The sequence below is a fragment of the Balaenoptera musculus genome, chromosome 2 (genome assembly GCF_009873245.2).
Source record: "Balaenoptera musculus isolate JJ_BM4_2016_0621 chromosome 2, mBalMus1.pri.v3, whole genome shotgun sequence".
Lineage (NCBI taxonomy): Eukaryota > Metazoa > Chordata > Mammalia > Artiodactyla > Balaenopteridae > Balaenoptera > Balaenoptera musculus.
The window spans coordinates 127,656,055-127,672,065 of NC_045786.1; the positions used below are offsets into that span (position 1 = coordinate 127,656,055).

The 16,011-nt window shown below is 45.7% G+C and overlaps 1 protein-coding gene across 1 annotated transcript in view; it reads right to left on the reverse strand.

Annotated features, from left to right (window-relative positions):
* NID2 (nidogen 2) overlaps window positions 1-16,011 on the reverse strand; it is a 79,113-nt gene that overhangs the window by 44,120 nt on the left and 18,982 nt on the right. Inside the window, exons 5-8 of the mRNA XM_036842643.1 lie at window positions 7,533-7,682; window positions 6,859-7,104; window positions 5,131-5,331; window positions 3,555-3,785 (exon numbers count right to left, since the gene is read on the reverse strand). Coding sequence (XP_036698538.1) covers window positions 3,555-3,785; window positions 5,131-5,331; window positions 6,859-7,104; window positions 7,533-7,682 — 828 coding nt within the window. The remainder of the gene's footprint in view (window positions 1-3,554; window positions 3,786-5,130; window positions 5,332-6,858; window positions 7,105-7,532; window positions 7,683-16,011) is intronic.

Below are 16,011 nucleotides of genomic sequence, written 5' to 3' on the forward strand. Positions count from 1 at the left end.
TTTATTTTATATATAGTAGTTTGTACCTCTTAATCCCCTACCCCTATCTCGTCCCTCCCTCCGTCCCTCTCCCCACTGGTAACCACTAGTTTGTTCTCCATATCTGTCTATTTCTGTTTTGTTATATTCACTTCATTCACGTTTGTTTTTTGGATTCCACATATAAGTTACAGCATACAGTATTTGTCTTTCCCTGTCTGACTTATCTTACTAAGCATAAAACCCTCCAAGTCCATCGTGTTATTGCAAATAGCAAAATTTCACTCTTTTTCATGGCCAAATAGTATTCCAGTGTGTGTGTGTGTGTGTGTGTGTGTGTGTGTGTGTGTGTGTGTGTGTGTGTGTGTGTGTGTGTGTGTGTGTGTGTGTGTGTGTGTGTGTGTGTGTGTGTGTGTGTGTGTGTGTGTGTGTGTGTGTGTGTGTGTGTGTGTACCAAGTGTTCTTTATCTATTCATCTGTTGATTGGCACTTGGGTTCCTTCCATGTCTTGGCCATTGTAAATAATTGTGCTATTAACATTGGGGCACATGCATCTTCTCGAATTTTTTTTCATTTTCTTCAGATACATACCCAGGAATGGAATTGCTGGATCATATGGTAGTTCTATTTTTAGTTTTTTGAGGAACCTCCAAACTGTTTTCCACTGTGGCTGCACAGATTTACATTCCCACCAACAGTGTACAAGGGTTCCTTTTTCTCCACATCCTTGCCAACACATTTATTTGTGTTCTTTTTGATGATAGCACCTCACATTTGTCAGAATGGCTATCTCATTGTGGTTTTGATTTGCATTTCCCTGATGATTAGCGATGTTGAGCATCTTTTCATGTACCTATTGGCCATCTGCATTTCCTCTTTGGAAAAATTTCTATTCAGTTCTTCTGCCCATTTTTCCTTTTTTTTTTTTTTCCATTTTTCAATGAGTTGTTTGGGGTTTTTCTTATGTTGAATTGTATGAGCTATTTATATATGTTGGATATATATGTTGAGCATCTTTTCATGTGCCTGTTGGCCATCTGTATGCCTATTTTGGAAAAATGTCTATTCAGGTCTTCTGCCCAATTTTTAATTGGGTTATTTAGTTTTTGGTATTGAGTTTTATGAGCTATTTATAAATGTGTGGGTTTATTTCTGGGATCTCTATTCTGTTCCATTGATTTATGGGTATGTTTTTATAACAGTACCATACTGTTTTGATTACTGTAGTTTTGTAGTATAGTCTGAAGTCCGGGGGCATAATACTTCCAGCTTTCTTCTTTTTTCTCAAGATTGCTGTGGCTATTTGGGGTCTTCTGTGGTTCCATATAAATTTTCAGATTATGTGTTCTAATTCAGATTATCTGTTTTCATTCCTGGGAAAAAAAATGTCCTGGGCATTTTGATAGGGATTGCATTAAATTTGTAGTTTGTTTTCACTAGTATGGACATTTTAACAGTATTAATTCTTCCAGTCCATGAACATGCATATCTTTCCATTTCTTTGTATCATCTTCAATTTTCTTCATAAATGTCTTATACATTTCAGAGTATGGGTCTTTCACCTCCTTGGCTAAGTTTATTCCTAAGTATTTTATTCTTTTTGATGTGATTCTAAATGGGATTGTTTTCTTGCTTTCTCTTTCTGATAGTTCATTATTAGTGTAGAAAAGCAACAGACTTGTGCACATTAATCTTGTATCTTGCAACTATACTGAATTCATTTATTAGTCATAATAATTTTTTGGTGGAGACTTTAGGGTTTTCTCTATATAGTGTCATGTCATCTGTAAATAGTGACAGTTTTACTTCTTCCCTTCCAATCTGGATGTCTTTTCTTTCTCTTGTCTTATTGCTGTGACCATCTTCATCCTTTTGCATGTGGATATCCAGAGTTATCCCAGAACCATTTGTTAAAAAGAGTACTCTTTCTCCTTATTGAGTTGTTTTGGCATCCTTGTCAAAAATCAATTGACTGTAAATGTGAGTGCTTATTTCTGGATTCTCACTTCTATTCCCATTGATCTGTATATCTATCCTTATTAGAGGACCGCACTGTATTGATTACTCTTAAGTTTTGAAATCAGGAGGTATGATTCCTCCAACTCTGTTCCTTTTCAAGATTGTTTTGGCTATTCTAGGTTCTTTAAATTTTTATATGAATTTTAGGATCACCTTTTCAGTTTCTGCAAAAAAGCTAGCTGACAGGATTGTGTTGAATCTATAGATCAATTTAGAAAGCACTGCCATCTTAACAATATTATGTCTTCCGCTTGTGGTTGCCAAGGGGGTTGGTGGGGAGGGGAAGGGATTAATTGGGAGTTTGGGGTTAGGAGATGCAAACTATTACATTTAGAATGGATAAACAAGGTCCTACTGTATAGCACAGGGAACTATATTGAATCTCCTGGGATAAACCATAATGGAAAAGAATAAAAGAAGAATATATGTGTATAACTGAGTCACTTTGCTGTACAGCAGAAATTAACACAGTATTGTAAATCAACTATACTTCAATTAAAAAATAATTTTAAAAACACAATATGTCTTCTGATCCATGAACTTAGAATGTCTTTCCATTTATTTAAGCCATCTTTGTTTTCAGAAACATTTATAGATGTCAATGTAAAAGCATTGCACTTCTTCCTAAAAATTTATTCCTAAACATTTTATTCTTTTGGAAATGGAATTGTTTTCTTAATTTCCTTTTCAGTTTACTCATTGCTACTTTATAGAAATACAATTAATTTTTGTATACCGATCTTATATCCTGCAACCTTACTGAACTTATTAGTTCAAATAGTTTTTTTTATTAATGAATTCCTTAGTTTTTCTACCAATAAGATCATGTCAGAGGAGAATAGAGATAATTTTACTTCTTCCTTTCCAATCTAGATGGCTTTTTTTTTTTTTTTTTTCCATTTTCTTGCCTAACTGCCCTGGCTAGAACTTCTAGTACAGTGATGAAGTGAAGTATCAAGAGCAGGCATCTTCTTTCTGATCTTAGAGGGAAAGCAACCAGTCTTTCCTCATTAAGTATGATGCTAACTTAGTTTTTTTCATACATGCAAGTTCTATTTCATTTTGTTCTTTTAGGCTCTGGCTCTTTGTCCCACCTTGATTTGGTGAAATCCTTCTCATCTTTTAAGTTTTAGCTAAAATTTCACTTCGTTGGGGACGTCAGTCCTGAACCTTGCAACTAGGCTCACAGCACCCTGCACTTATCACAATCATAACAAATATTTGTCAGCATCAATCTCCCTCCTAACTTGGCCACACGCTGTTCACAGGTGTATCCCCAACACAGACGGCACACAAAATTGGGTGTTGCAGCAAACCAGCGTCATGTATATGCTCTATTCCTGATCTTGGCAGGAACACTATCCTAAAAGTTCCATTTCTACCTCTCAAGGACAGGACCCTGCTTTATTCATCCTTACACCCAGCACCTAACAGAGCCTGGCACTCAGTTACCCTTAGTAACCTATGTGAATCATTCTGAGGCCACTCAAAACGCATGAAAGAAAGAAGGTTGGAGGTAATTTTTGCCCAGCAATAACAAAAAAGGGAAACCATACCTTCAACAGGGCCAATTTGATTGGTCACAGCGAATCTGAGCACTTTTTCTTCATCCGTGTACAAGGCAAAGACCCGGTCCACATTCAGCTGCTGGGTGGTGGGGGTGGCCCAGTGTCTGGGGGCATGCCTGCATGCCTGGTAAGTGATGTTCTGGTGGATGCGGTAGGACCGTGTTTGGTTGACGGCACCCAACGTGAGAGAGTAGGCTCTGGAACTTGTGGAGGTCACAGCTGCAATAGACATTATTCAGTCAAACGAGGAAATTTACAAATATTAAATATAGAGGTTTTTTTATGTGAGGTGAGTTTCTCTACACAGTTTTTAATGTAGTTGCTGGAGCATGTCCCCTTGGGAAGTTTGAGTTTATATGAGAAACCTGCAAGGCAATCCCAAGAACCCGTGTAGATGTAAAACCAAAGCACTGAGAGGGAGGAGGTATAATCACTGCTGCCAATATTCACAAAGAATAAACTTTACTATATGCCAGCCATGCCCAGCACTCTATAAGCAGTGCCTCATTTATTCCTCACAGCAGCCAGTGAGGTGGGCCCTGCCATCTTGTGTGGAGAGTCTCACAGAGGTTAAAGAGTTAATTAAGTAGTCTAAGAAGCAAAGCTGGTATGCAGAGCTGGAAGTGGAACTTAAGTTGGCCTGACTCTACCCCGCTCCCCCCAGGTTTTCAACCAATCCATCCATCAGTGCACAGAAGAGAAGACTTCCAACACCTTGCACTTAAGTCTGGAGGCTTCTGGGGAAAGGGGCGGGGGTCTTTTATCTCCATCTGGGTGCAGAGTTGGGAGGCCAGGCAGTTTTCTAGACATCAGCTACCCTGTGCCCAGGCCAGATCTCTGCTGCTCATTCTCTTCCCTGTGCCTCTTGCTTGGCTTCCAGCTCTCACACCGCACGAGAAGCAAAGGCACAACTCAGAACAAACCCCTGTGCTGCAGGAAAGCAACCGAGATTGGGGCAGCGTCTCAAAATCAGGGGGTGTCTTACAGAACACATCACACCTTACACATATCAACCATGTAAGAGAGACAGAAAAGGGTGATTATTCTCATTCTAAAGATGAGAAAATAAGCTCTCAGACAGTAAGTGATCTTATTCCCCACATATTTTAAACACATCCATGATAAGAATTCCTGTCTTCTGACTCCAAATCTAGTGGTAGTTTTACAACACTGTACGGCATCTCTGAGTTCAAAGCAGGCTGAAACAAGGTTACAGAACAAGTATAAATTCCAATAATCAATATTTTTCCACAGCCCAGAGAGCAGGATGGTTAAAAACGGTACAAAATCATACCATCCCTCCCCACCCCATAGACAAGGTTGTTATTATGTTATTATTATCTGCAAATATTGGGTAGGGATGTTGATATTCTTGTGTACAACAGCCAGCACTTTTCTCACACTAATAAAATAACAAGAATAATAAAAACAACACTGAGCTCATTTCATGTGCCACACACTGTTCTATAAGGACATTCCACATAGTCACTCACATAATCCTCACAACTATCTCGTGAGATACGCACCATCCCCATTTTACGGAGTGAGAACTGGTTGCACGTACCTGAGTCCGAGTAGTGGTAGAGCTCCTTGTAGGGAGCAATGTGGGCTGTGAAGTTTGCTGGGATGTAAGGCACCTGGCCTTGAATGTTGGTTTGAATGCTCAGATAGTTCTCTGGGTCCAGCCCCTCAGCAGTTTGAGTGATTCGAACCCTTTCCTCTCCTGGGTAGAAAGTAACTTCCATGTCATGGATAAAGGTAGCACCTGGAGAGGAAAAAAATCCAGCCCAGGGATGAAAGGAGGCCTTGCTTGCATCTTCCAGCAATAATCACCAGTGCATACTTCCACTTCCCAATTTCTGCTACTGTTGGGGATGGTGCCTAAGGAGATCTGATAACCAAGGTTAAGTACTATCAGCTGTTGATCTCACCAGTTCCCCGAACTTTCTGTTAAAGAGCATGGTTCCATTCTATCCCATCTCACACTGCTTCTCTTTGTAGGAACTTGTTTTCTGTGAAAAATAAACCCCTAGGAACATCCGTGACCTTTCTCTTTCTATGACTGTCAGACTTAACAAAAACAATCAAAAATCCCCAGGATACCCATTTACATTTGAATATCAGATGAATAAAAAACATTTTTAGTATAAGTATGTCCCATACAATATTTGGGGCATACTTATACTAAATTATTCAATTATTAATTGTTTATCTGAAATTCAAATGTAACTAGGTATACTGTATTTTATTTATCTACTTTTGACTCAAGGTTTTATCAAAACTTGATTAAGAGCAAGATCCTACAAATGCCTACTGAGCTCTACAGCTGGAGGTGGGCCAAGAACTTTTCTCTCACACTTTATGTGCAATAAAGATAAATCCACTAGGAAACAAGGGGTAGTGAGGTGAGAAGCCAGAAAGTATTCTCTACACCCTTGCTATCAAAGGGTGGTCCTTAGACCAGCATTATCATCTCCTGGAAGCTTGCTAGGAAAACAGGATCACAGACACCCCAGGCCTGCCACCCCCGGCCTACTGAATCAGAACCTGCACTTTCCCGAGGCCCCAGGTGATGTGCAGGTGGGTTAAAGTCTGAGAAGCACTGTCTATACTATTATAGATCAGAGTCATCAGGGGACAAAGAGGAAAGGCACCCCTCCCCCATGAAGTAAAATCATCTCCAGGTGCCCTGGAACTACCACCTGCATCCCTCTTTGGCAGATCTGTGAGTGACACCTGAATTACACGGAAGCTTCAACAAACTGGGCTAAGAGGGCATGAATGCTCTAAATGGGATCATCCTATTTCTCAGAACAACCTGGAGAACCTTTAGAAGAAATCACTGTCTTTTAAAAACAGTCCTGGGGCTTCCCTGGTGGCGCAGTGGTTGAGAATCTGCCTGCCAATGCAGGGGACACGGGTTCGAGCCCTGGTCTGGGAAGATCCCACATGCCACGGAGCAACTAGGCCCGTGATCCACAACTACTGAGCCTGCGCGTCTGGAGCCTGTGCTCCGCAACAAGAGAGGCCGCGATAGTGAGAGGCCCGCGCACCGCGATGAAGACTGGCCCCCACTTGCCGCAACTAGAGAAAGCCCTCGCACAGAAACGAAGACCCAACACAGCCAAAAATAATTTTAAAAAAAACAGTCCTGCAAGGCCAAACCATCCCCAACTACCTCGGGGCAGAAAAACTACACCTGTGTGGCTCTGAAACTTTGGACAACTGACTACTGAATAAAAACCCAAGGCTCCAGGCCGCCAAAGCCATGGTGACCTGTGGCCCTCCTCACCTGTGAGGCTGAAGCCGTTCTCCCAGCCTGGTCTTTCTAAAGCAAACAGCCAGCCAAACAGGCCTCCGATCGGCGTGAGCGGGAGAAGGGCCTGGGCGGCGGGCTGCGGGATGTGGCCGATGGCCAGGTAGGCTCTGCCGTCGTCACCCACCACATAAGCGTGCAGGTCCGCGTCGGTGAAGTGCACGGGCGTGTGGCCCACGCGGAGGTGCCCACTCACCTTCCCATTGACTCGATGAGGTGTCCCTGAGAGACAGCAAACCCCGTCAGCCTTGAACGTCGTCCACACGCACAGATAAAACTATCCCACTGACAGCTCCCCACACTCCACCTTCAGCCCTTTTCACAACTCCCTAACCCACCCGCTACCCATCTAGGTACGAAACAGACCTGCCTTTGATCTCTCTTCTCCCATCCTCCCTCTCTCCTGTCCACTTGGACTCTAAGGAGCTAGCCAAAAGGGAGGAAACATTTCTGTTTAATCAAGTTGGGAAATCAGCCCAAGCGTGTTCATTCCTCAAACGTTTACGGAGCACCTGCAAGTTGCTCGGGCTTTGATTCCAGCAGCAGAGACACAAGGTCCATAAACAGAGCTCACACTGGCAGCTGGAAACAGCAAGGGACAGAAACAGACCCAGAGCAGCCCCCGCCCCAATCAAGCCAGCACCCCTCACCTTCGGGCAGACAGTGCTTCCCGTTCCCGTAAAACCTGGACCGACAGTGGCAGCAGAAGCCCGTGGCGTAGTCAGTGCAGAAGGCGTGCCGGGAGCAGCGCTCGTGGTTGTGTTCGCAGGTCTCCTTGTTGGCAGCATTGTACATGAAGACTGGAAAGTAAAACAAACTTGCATGTAAAGGACTAAGGGATTCCAGCATCACGGTTGCCAAGGTTCATCACGGACACAGCATCTGCTCCATAAAATCATTTAGATTGTAATAAACAAATGGGGTTTTGATGATTAAGAGACGGAAATAACATTCAACTCGGGGGAATTAACTTGCTTTGTCTGCTGGCAAGAAGTATTGCTGACTGCTCCCATCTGGTCTCTCTGCAGAGCTGGTGAGCGAGGATGGGACTGCACCCCTCGGTGCAGTGACAGGAAAGCCAACCAGGAAGTATGTGTTAGGTGGAACTGCCATCTTCTGGGTCAAAAATGGCCAAAGGTCAGCACTTTTATACGGTTCAAACTAATATTAATGAGCTCCTGAGAGGAAGACCAAAGAGAGAAACTAACAAACACAGTCTTCTGTCTAACCATTCTTTTATTTTTGGTAACCCTGAACTTGAAGAGAATAACCTATAGCTTGTCTTACTTCCCAGAAAAATTTTTTTCCTGAAAGAGAAGGGCATTAAAGAAAGAACACACATACACACACACACCCTAAAGAAAGTGTATGAGAGGCAGGTGGAGATGGAGGGGGAGGAAACAGGGAGTCCGGCTGTGAAAGGGTCTGTGCCTTTGCAGGGTTTCTCGTGGTGGGTGTGGCCCGAGCTGGATGTCAGGGCAGCAGCGGAGAGCCTGGCCATAGTCACCATTCTCTAGGAAGCCATGTGTACCTGGGTAACCTCAGTGCTCCAGTAGCTGTTCCTTCCAGCTCCCACTTATTTAGCCCATTAAAAAAAGAAAGAGAATCACTTGTGCTACCAAGAAACAAAGGAACTGGAGCAGATGCTATTGTCCCTAAAGGGAATGGCCAAGGAATTGGGGTGTGGCTGGGGCTTGCTGACAGATAAGCGAAAGCTTTGTCCGGGGACACAGGGGATGATCCCAATCCCAAGCACGGCCGCCAGGAGGCAAAGTGGCTGTGCACACCTCTGCGTCTGCATCCCCCGGAGCAGGAGTTGGGTGGAGACTCCAGGAGCTGACTGAGCGAAGATGGCACAGAACTCTAGTGCTAGACTCCAGTGCTATTGTGAGGTGCCGGCTCCCAAGGAAGACAGATAACCCGCTCCTGGGAAAAACTGGGTGGCAGTTGTGTTCCACATCTAGCTCTGAAAAGGAGGAAATGGGAAGAGGAAGAAGAAATGGAAAGATCAGTACTTACCCAGTATTCCGGGGAGAACAGAAAACAAACCAACGTTGGGGCAGGGTGGGAATGTAGCACCATAGAAGTAACAATGGGGCCAGCGTAGACTTGTATCAGCAAGTGAGAATATAACAAAGTGAACATTGAAATAGTGCCTAATATATGCCAGGTACTACTCTATGAACTTTATTAACTCTTTTAATTTGCACAAGAGCAGGGACTTTTTTAATCTCTGTTTTGCAGGTAAACAAGCTGGGCACAGATTAAGGTGACTCTCCTGAAGTCACACAGGCAGTAGGTGGTGGAGCTGGGATCTGAACCTAGGAAGTCTGGCTCCAGATTCTTAACAGCTGCACTCAACCACCCTCCGGCAGAGCCCAAAGACATCGATCATGAGAGCCAGGCAAAGATCTGCTCAGGTGACTGGGGTTAATCAACACAGGCTTTGGACAGTCAGGTTTGAGTCCTACTTTATAAATCAGGCTTAATGGGAGAAGATAGCAGAGATTGTCCAGATGGCTGTCACAGCTGACAGAAAAGCACAGGTAGGAGAACTGAGTAGCAGCAGTAGCGTTAACTTCTGGACAGTATTTGACTGCTGCTTACAGATTCTTGAGAAAGAAGTGAGCTGGGGGTTGGCAGGACAGACGATCTTGACTCAAGTGGAATATCTGACTGGGAACAGAGTGAGAGTGAAGTCGGTGACTCAAGATTTGGTACCAGGCCTACACGGCTGAGAAATTCCAGTTTGATAAAAATAGAAAATTAGGCATCACCATGAACACTTTTTAAAACAGGAAAGTGACACAAAACTCAAGGCAGAAAAACAGAATGGATAATAAAAAAGATAAGAGGTTGCTGTGAGAAAACAATGTATCATTATCTATACCATCGGTTTAATAAGGGGGAAAAATTCCAGTTTGAGTAAAAATAAATGAATGTAACTTGTCAAAATCTTGGGTTTCTCCAGCTCTGAAAAGTCACAAGTATTAAGAAGCGGCCCCTGGAGGGACTGGCATAGTTGTGTGTTCATGGCGTCGACTGCCATCAGGACTCTCCCTCCAGAACACAAGGGAAGCAGGGGCAGCAGAGGGTCCCAAGCTCTGACGTTCAACAGCAGCCTGACTCAGGTGGCTCTGCAGGAACCACAGAAATGCACCGTGTCTGTTTCCTCCTCTCCAAAATCAGGATGACACCCCTTCTCACACCTCATTGCCAGAAATCACGTTATTTCTTAGCGTACTTCTGAGCACCAAGGTAAAAAAGGCAATCTGACGCAGGACTAAAAGGTAGTCATTTTCAGGAAATTCAGGTAAAAAGAAAACCACATTAACACTGTTCTGCCCTCAGATTAAAGAAATGATGGGTTTGTATTATGTTCCCTCTATTTGTTGTTTTGTGAAGACTTGTTCTTCCGCCCGATCCCTCTTCTAAGAGAGGATCATGAAACAGGGAGAGATGAGCTGGAGGAGGACCACAGGTGTGCTGAGTTGGGTTAATTGAACAGAAACACTAGGAGGAGGCATGGCTTTTCTATGGGTAAAAGGAGAGGCTCAGCAGTGCAGCCAGCAACTTACAAATGCAACTGTGACAAAGTTTATAAGTTCGTGGACACGCAGACCGCAAGTTTCTAACAAAAAATAACGGTTAGAGCCCCATGAAAGGCTCTTACGAGACTGAAACTATAATTACGATGGGTTAAATTAACTATTGGTAAGCTGGCTTGGGGGTCTTTTTCAAGTGTGTGTGTGTGTGTGTGTGTGTGTGTGTGTGTGTGTAAAGCTGCTTGCTCAGGATGGGAGTCACTAAGCCAAGAACACAAGCTCAGCCTTCCAGCCCACGCCAGTCCCACGGGGGAAAGATGGCTGCGCTCCTAGTCAGAGGAACACCGGGATCCCTTTTCCGCGCCTGCCTTCACATGCAGACGTGCACGTGTAACACTGACAATGTCAGCTTAGATGAAAGGTAAACGCCTGTTGCAACTTTCTTTCATTCTTTCAGTAATTCAGACAAATACTTATCGAGCACTCCCTATGGGCCCTGCACTGGACTAGGAATTAGGGATACAGCTGGGAACAAAAGAGACAAAAATTCCTGTCCTGGAGCTTACATTCCCCCCTTTAGGCAGCAGTCAACAGACAGGTCAATTATTCAGTATGGCAGATGGTGTCAAGAACCGTGCAGAAGCTTAAATCGGGGAGGAACAAGAGGGCTGGAGACGGAAGGTGGCTTTGCTTCTTTTAAATGACACAGCCACGGAGGGCCTGGGGAGAGGACGAGCTTTGGGCAGAGGCCTGGAGGAGGAGAGGGTGAGTGGAGGCAGGAGCTCTCGTCAGGCTGGCGGGGCGCGTGGGAGGAACGGGGGCAGGGAGACAGGAGAAGGCGGGAGAGGTAATCCTGGCCAGTTCTCACCCGCGGGGCCTCACAGGTCAAGGGAAGGATTTGGGCTTTAGTCTGAGTGAGGGGGGGGACGCTGCTGGGGAGAAGAGTGACACGGTCTGACTTACAGGAACCTCAGGAATGAGCCGGTGCCTTGATAGTAGGAGGTCCTGGTGGAGAGGATGAGAAGGGACCGAATCTGGAGTACTTTGAAGGTGGAGCTGCCAGGGTTTGCTGATGAATTGGATGGAGGGAGAGACGAGGAGAAGGAGTTGGGGGAGGGTAGAGAGAGGGAAGGAGAGGAGGGTGGGGAGGACAAGAGGAGAAAGAGAGGGGTCCACAGGGATGTTCATTTCCTGGCGTGGGAACTGGAAGGCTGGAGTTGCCACTTACTGGAGCAGGTTTGTGGCAGATCAGTTCTCCCAACACCTCTGAGGCATCTGAGAAGTCCCACCGCGGCTCTGAGAGGGACTTATACCCTCAGCACGGCACTACTCAACCATTCAGAGGGACAGCTGCGTTCCTCCCTATGGATTCTGGGAACCACTGCATCAGAATCACCTGGGATGCCAGTTAAAAATGCAAATTCCCAGGGCACACCTTAGACCTATCAATTCAGACTCTCGATGGGCAGATCCCACGAGTCTGTACCTTAGCCACTCCTGGGGTGACTATTACGTCCAGTGATTACAATGTTCAGGATATTTGCAAACTTTCCATTTCTGAGCCAGAGAATGCTGATTAATGTAGTGAATGAATTTCATCTGACCAATTAGCTCCTGCGGTGGCTGGGATTTCAGGGAATGCTCTAGCATTCATTCCTGGCCCGGCTGAGAAGCGGAACGCTGTGCTTATGGCCCACTTAGGCCAAACCCCCAAGCGGGGCACGTGAAGATCCTTAGTGGAGGGAACCGGGAGCCCGGGAGCCATTTCCCTTCCCCGATGAAGGGGGAGAACAGGACCTAGAAATGTGACCCCACCTGTGGCTCTCTATCCAGGGAAGAAAAGCCAGACTTCTGGCCAACGTGACTTCTCAAATTTCTATGATAACTGCAGGTAGATTCAAAGATGCTGAATTTCGTGAAGGTGGGGAATCAGTGTCAAAATCCCAGCTGGATGAGATGTGCAGTGAGCAGATGCAAAAACAAAGTGGCACTTTTTCTTTTTCTGTGGTCGTTTCTATGCCTCTGTACCTCACAGTTTTGAATGTGTTTTCACACACTTCTTCCTATTCTGGTGAGGAGGTGGTATCCCCTCTTTACAGATGACACCACTGAGGCCCACAAAGATTATATGATCTTCTGGCTCTAAATCCCATGCTCCTTCCATTACACCAGCAGTACTCAAGTGTGATGGGCTTCAGAATCACCAGGGGACCTGGTTTAAAAAGGCAGATTCTGGGGACTTCCCTGGTGGCCCAGTGGGTAAGACTCCACCCTCCCAATGCAGGGAACCTGGGCTCGATCCCCACTCAGGGAACTAGATCCCGCACGTGTGCCGCAGCTAAGAGTTTACATGCTGCAACTGAAAGAAAGATCCCGCATATCACAACTGAAGATCCCGTGTGCCCCAACTAAGACCCGGCGCAGCCTAAATAAATAAATAAATAAATATTTTAAAAATAAATAAAAAGGCAGATTCTGGGTCAGAAGGTGGAGGAAGGGTGTGGAATCAGCACTTTAAACCAGGGCCACGGGAGAAAGAGCCACAAGTGGACTAGAGCCGAACTTTGAGAAATATAGTTTTCATTCCACAGATTCCTCTCTCCTGAATTTTACCCACTGGGGCAGGCTGTCTTCCAGACCCTCCGGGGACCCACGCTCTGCCTGGCAGCTCCTGTCACAGAGAGTCAGAAACGATAGGGACAAGTCTGCTGGCAGCTCGGGCCCAGCAGGAGGGCAGAGGTCAGCCAGGTTTGAATGAGCTCAGTTTGCAGCAGCTTTGTTAACTGAGGTTAGACCGTTGCTAAAGGAAACTTCACGTGAGGATTTTTAAAATCTCATTTCTTTTTTCCAGTTAATGCTTTTCACTCTTCTCCTATCCTTAACAGGAAGAAAACTGGGGTAGGGTTAGGGGGGCTGTGTAAGGGAAAAGAAGCAAAAGTGCTGCCAGGGTACTTGAGACTTGTCCTAATTGGGAGTTTTTCACACAAATGGAAAACTCCTCCTCTGCACTTGTTCTGACCCACCCTTCGGTCTTCATTTCTCCAGAAACACTTAAGCGCTCGTCTTCCGCCCTGGCCCGGCCACGTGGAAGGCCAGCAGGCCCCACGGAGCAGACCGGGCTCATCATGCCAACGGGGACGGTGGGCTTCCTGCGCAGGGCTGCCCCTGGCAGCCGAGCTTTTACTTTTAACTTCCTGCTACCTCAAGAAAAAGGACCTACATTTTCACTGCAGGACAGATTTTTCTTAGGTTTCCCACCTCACAGAATGATAGATGAAGAAGAAAAACCACATCCAACTTTATAATGAAAAACAGTGGTATGCTTTTCCCTCCAGTTTTCGTCTGTTTTGGGGGTACGTGTGTGGTACATCGTGAAGCTCGTTGGGCAAACAGTTATTAGGACCCTGTTTTTCCGTGGGGGGAGGGTTACATCCACCATCGTGAGACTAGCAGGTTCTCCCGTGCAGGTGTCTTCACAGGTATGGGGGGCCTCTTGTTCACAGTCCCTCAGCAACCTGGGGGTGCACCCGGGAGAGGGGCTTTTGTGCCTGGAAGGCTGGGCTGGGCAGCAGAGCCTGTTCGAATTCATCCCAGGGTAGAAGCTGCTTGAGCAACACATTCCTGAGGCCTCTCCCAAGGCCAGAAGTAGAGTTGGACCGGAAGCCACAGGGAAATCCCTGTTCACACCCTGGGCCTGCCCTGCGTGAATGCCGTCTAAGTAGAATCAACAGGATCCCATGGTGGAGTGAGAACACCTGAGGTCTCTGAAAGCCAGGTGTCCCACCCCCTTTCTAATGCATCATGCAGACTGAGGTCAAATTCAGCTCCCCATTGCACCACCTGGGCAGGTTTAAAAATCTCTACGACCCCTGTGAATCAAGCTTGTCCTGCTGCCCACAACACCGGCAGTCTCTGGTCCTAGGCATCTGGAGCCTCAATGGCAGCTGCCTCTAACATCCCCCGCCCCCAACTCACTCACTCACTCACTCCCTCTCCATTTCCACCTCACCACCTCCACTCTTGTCACTCCTCTGTCCAGAATATGCCCCACTTTCTCCCTCTCTAAACTGAGACTCCGACCCCATGGCCTGGCTCAAGCCCCCCTCCTCCACGAAGACTTCCCTGATGGCACCACAGGTGAATCTGCCCTGCGCTGTGCTACCTGACAGCTTGCTCTAATCTTCACGGCTTCCCTGCAGTACTGGTCTGCCTCTTACGCAGACAAATCACTCAGTATTTTCAGCCTTCAGTTTCCTTCTTTGTACTGTGAGAAGGATAATAGTATCTACCCCACAGGGCAATTCTGAGGATTAACTGTGCTAGTGCAATCCAAGCAAAGTTTCCTCTCAGAGTCTGAGTGGACATTTGATAAACACCAGTAAAAACTTCCACTAGTGCCCCGGTCAGAGAAGGACACACGGCAGATGCTCAGGTAACTTTTGGTTTGACAACAAGCTTCCAGAGCTGCTTGGAGAAGTAAGACCCCTGAGACAGAGAAAGCTTGTGCATCCAATTTACTGCCAGTTCTCTGGTCTATGAAAACAGAACAAAGCAAATAATATGCTCAAGGCTAGAACTAGAGTGAAATTGGGACATTCTTGCCTGGTGTGGACATGATCTAAAAAGAATCTAGATTTCTCAACAAAAAGTCTATAAAAAGAGTCCCTAAGGGGGAAAAAAAAAATTTAAAAGAGAAAGGAGAGCTATTTGGGGGAGGGCTTTAAATTTTAATTTCTTGGTTTACCAAGCTGACTGCTATGAAGCTTCAAGGGGAAACTAAAATTTATTGGGCACGGTGCTTCCATGCCCAATTTTAATTCTCGCAACTCTTTGATGAGGTCTACATTATCTCCATTTTATAGCTGAAGAAAATGAGAGTCAGAGAAAATGTCTTATCCCAAACCACATAGCAGAGCTGGGGGTCAAGCTCAAGTCCATCAAACACCAAAATCCACACTCCTCCACTGCATCAGTAGGAAAAGCTGGGCAAGATGGCTTGAGGCTGGACAGTTAGCAGGCGCTCTTTGGTGGGAGTCTCTGCCACCCCGCCCACCGGCTTTCCCAGAGGGAGTCCACTTTTGCCTGATGGACTTCTGGGATGCCAACGTTTTGTTTGAAAAAACAAAGTTCACTGCCAAGAAAAACCAAGTAATTAACAATTGCGTGGTTCTATACAGTCAGCTCCCCGCTATCTCCGCAGATTCAAGGAACGGCGGATCCTGTGCAATGTTAAGGATCTGAGGTTAGGGGAACCCGCATTTGGGGGGGCCTGAGGATGCAGAACCGTGGATACGGAGGGCTGACTAAGGGGCTTGAGCATCCAAAGATTTTGGTATCTGCGGGGGGATCCTGGAACAAACTCCCCATGGATACCGAGTCTTCCTAAAGCCTGAGGTGAAACCAGAGGTTCACCTATTTTTCCCTTTCTGCTTTCAAGTTTTAAAGCTTTCCCTGTCTGCTAATATGGTGGTTGATTTCTTTTTTCTTCGCGTTTCAAAAACTTCTAGTTGGATTTTTTTTCCTAAATGTTTCATTGTATTAACCAGCTGTTTCGAAGGCATTTTGCCATTTCTAAGATGTCAGT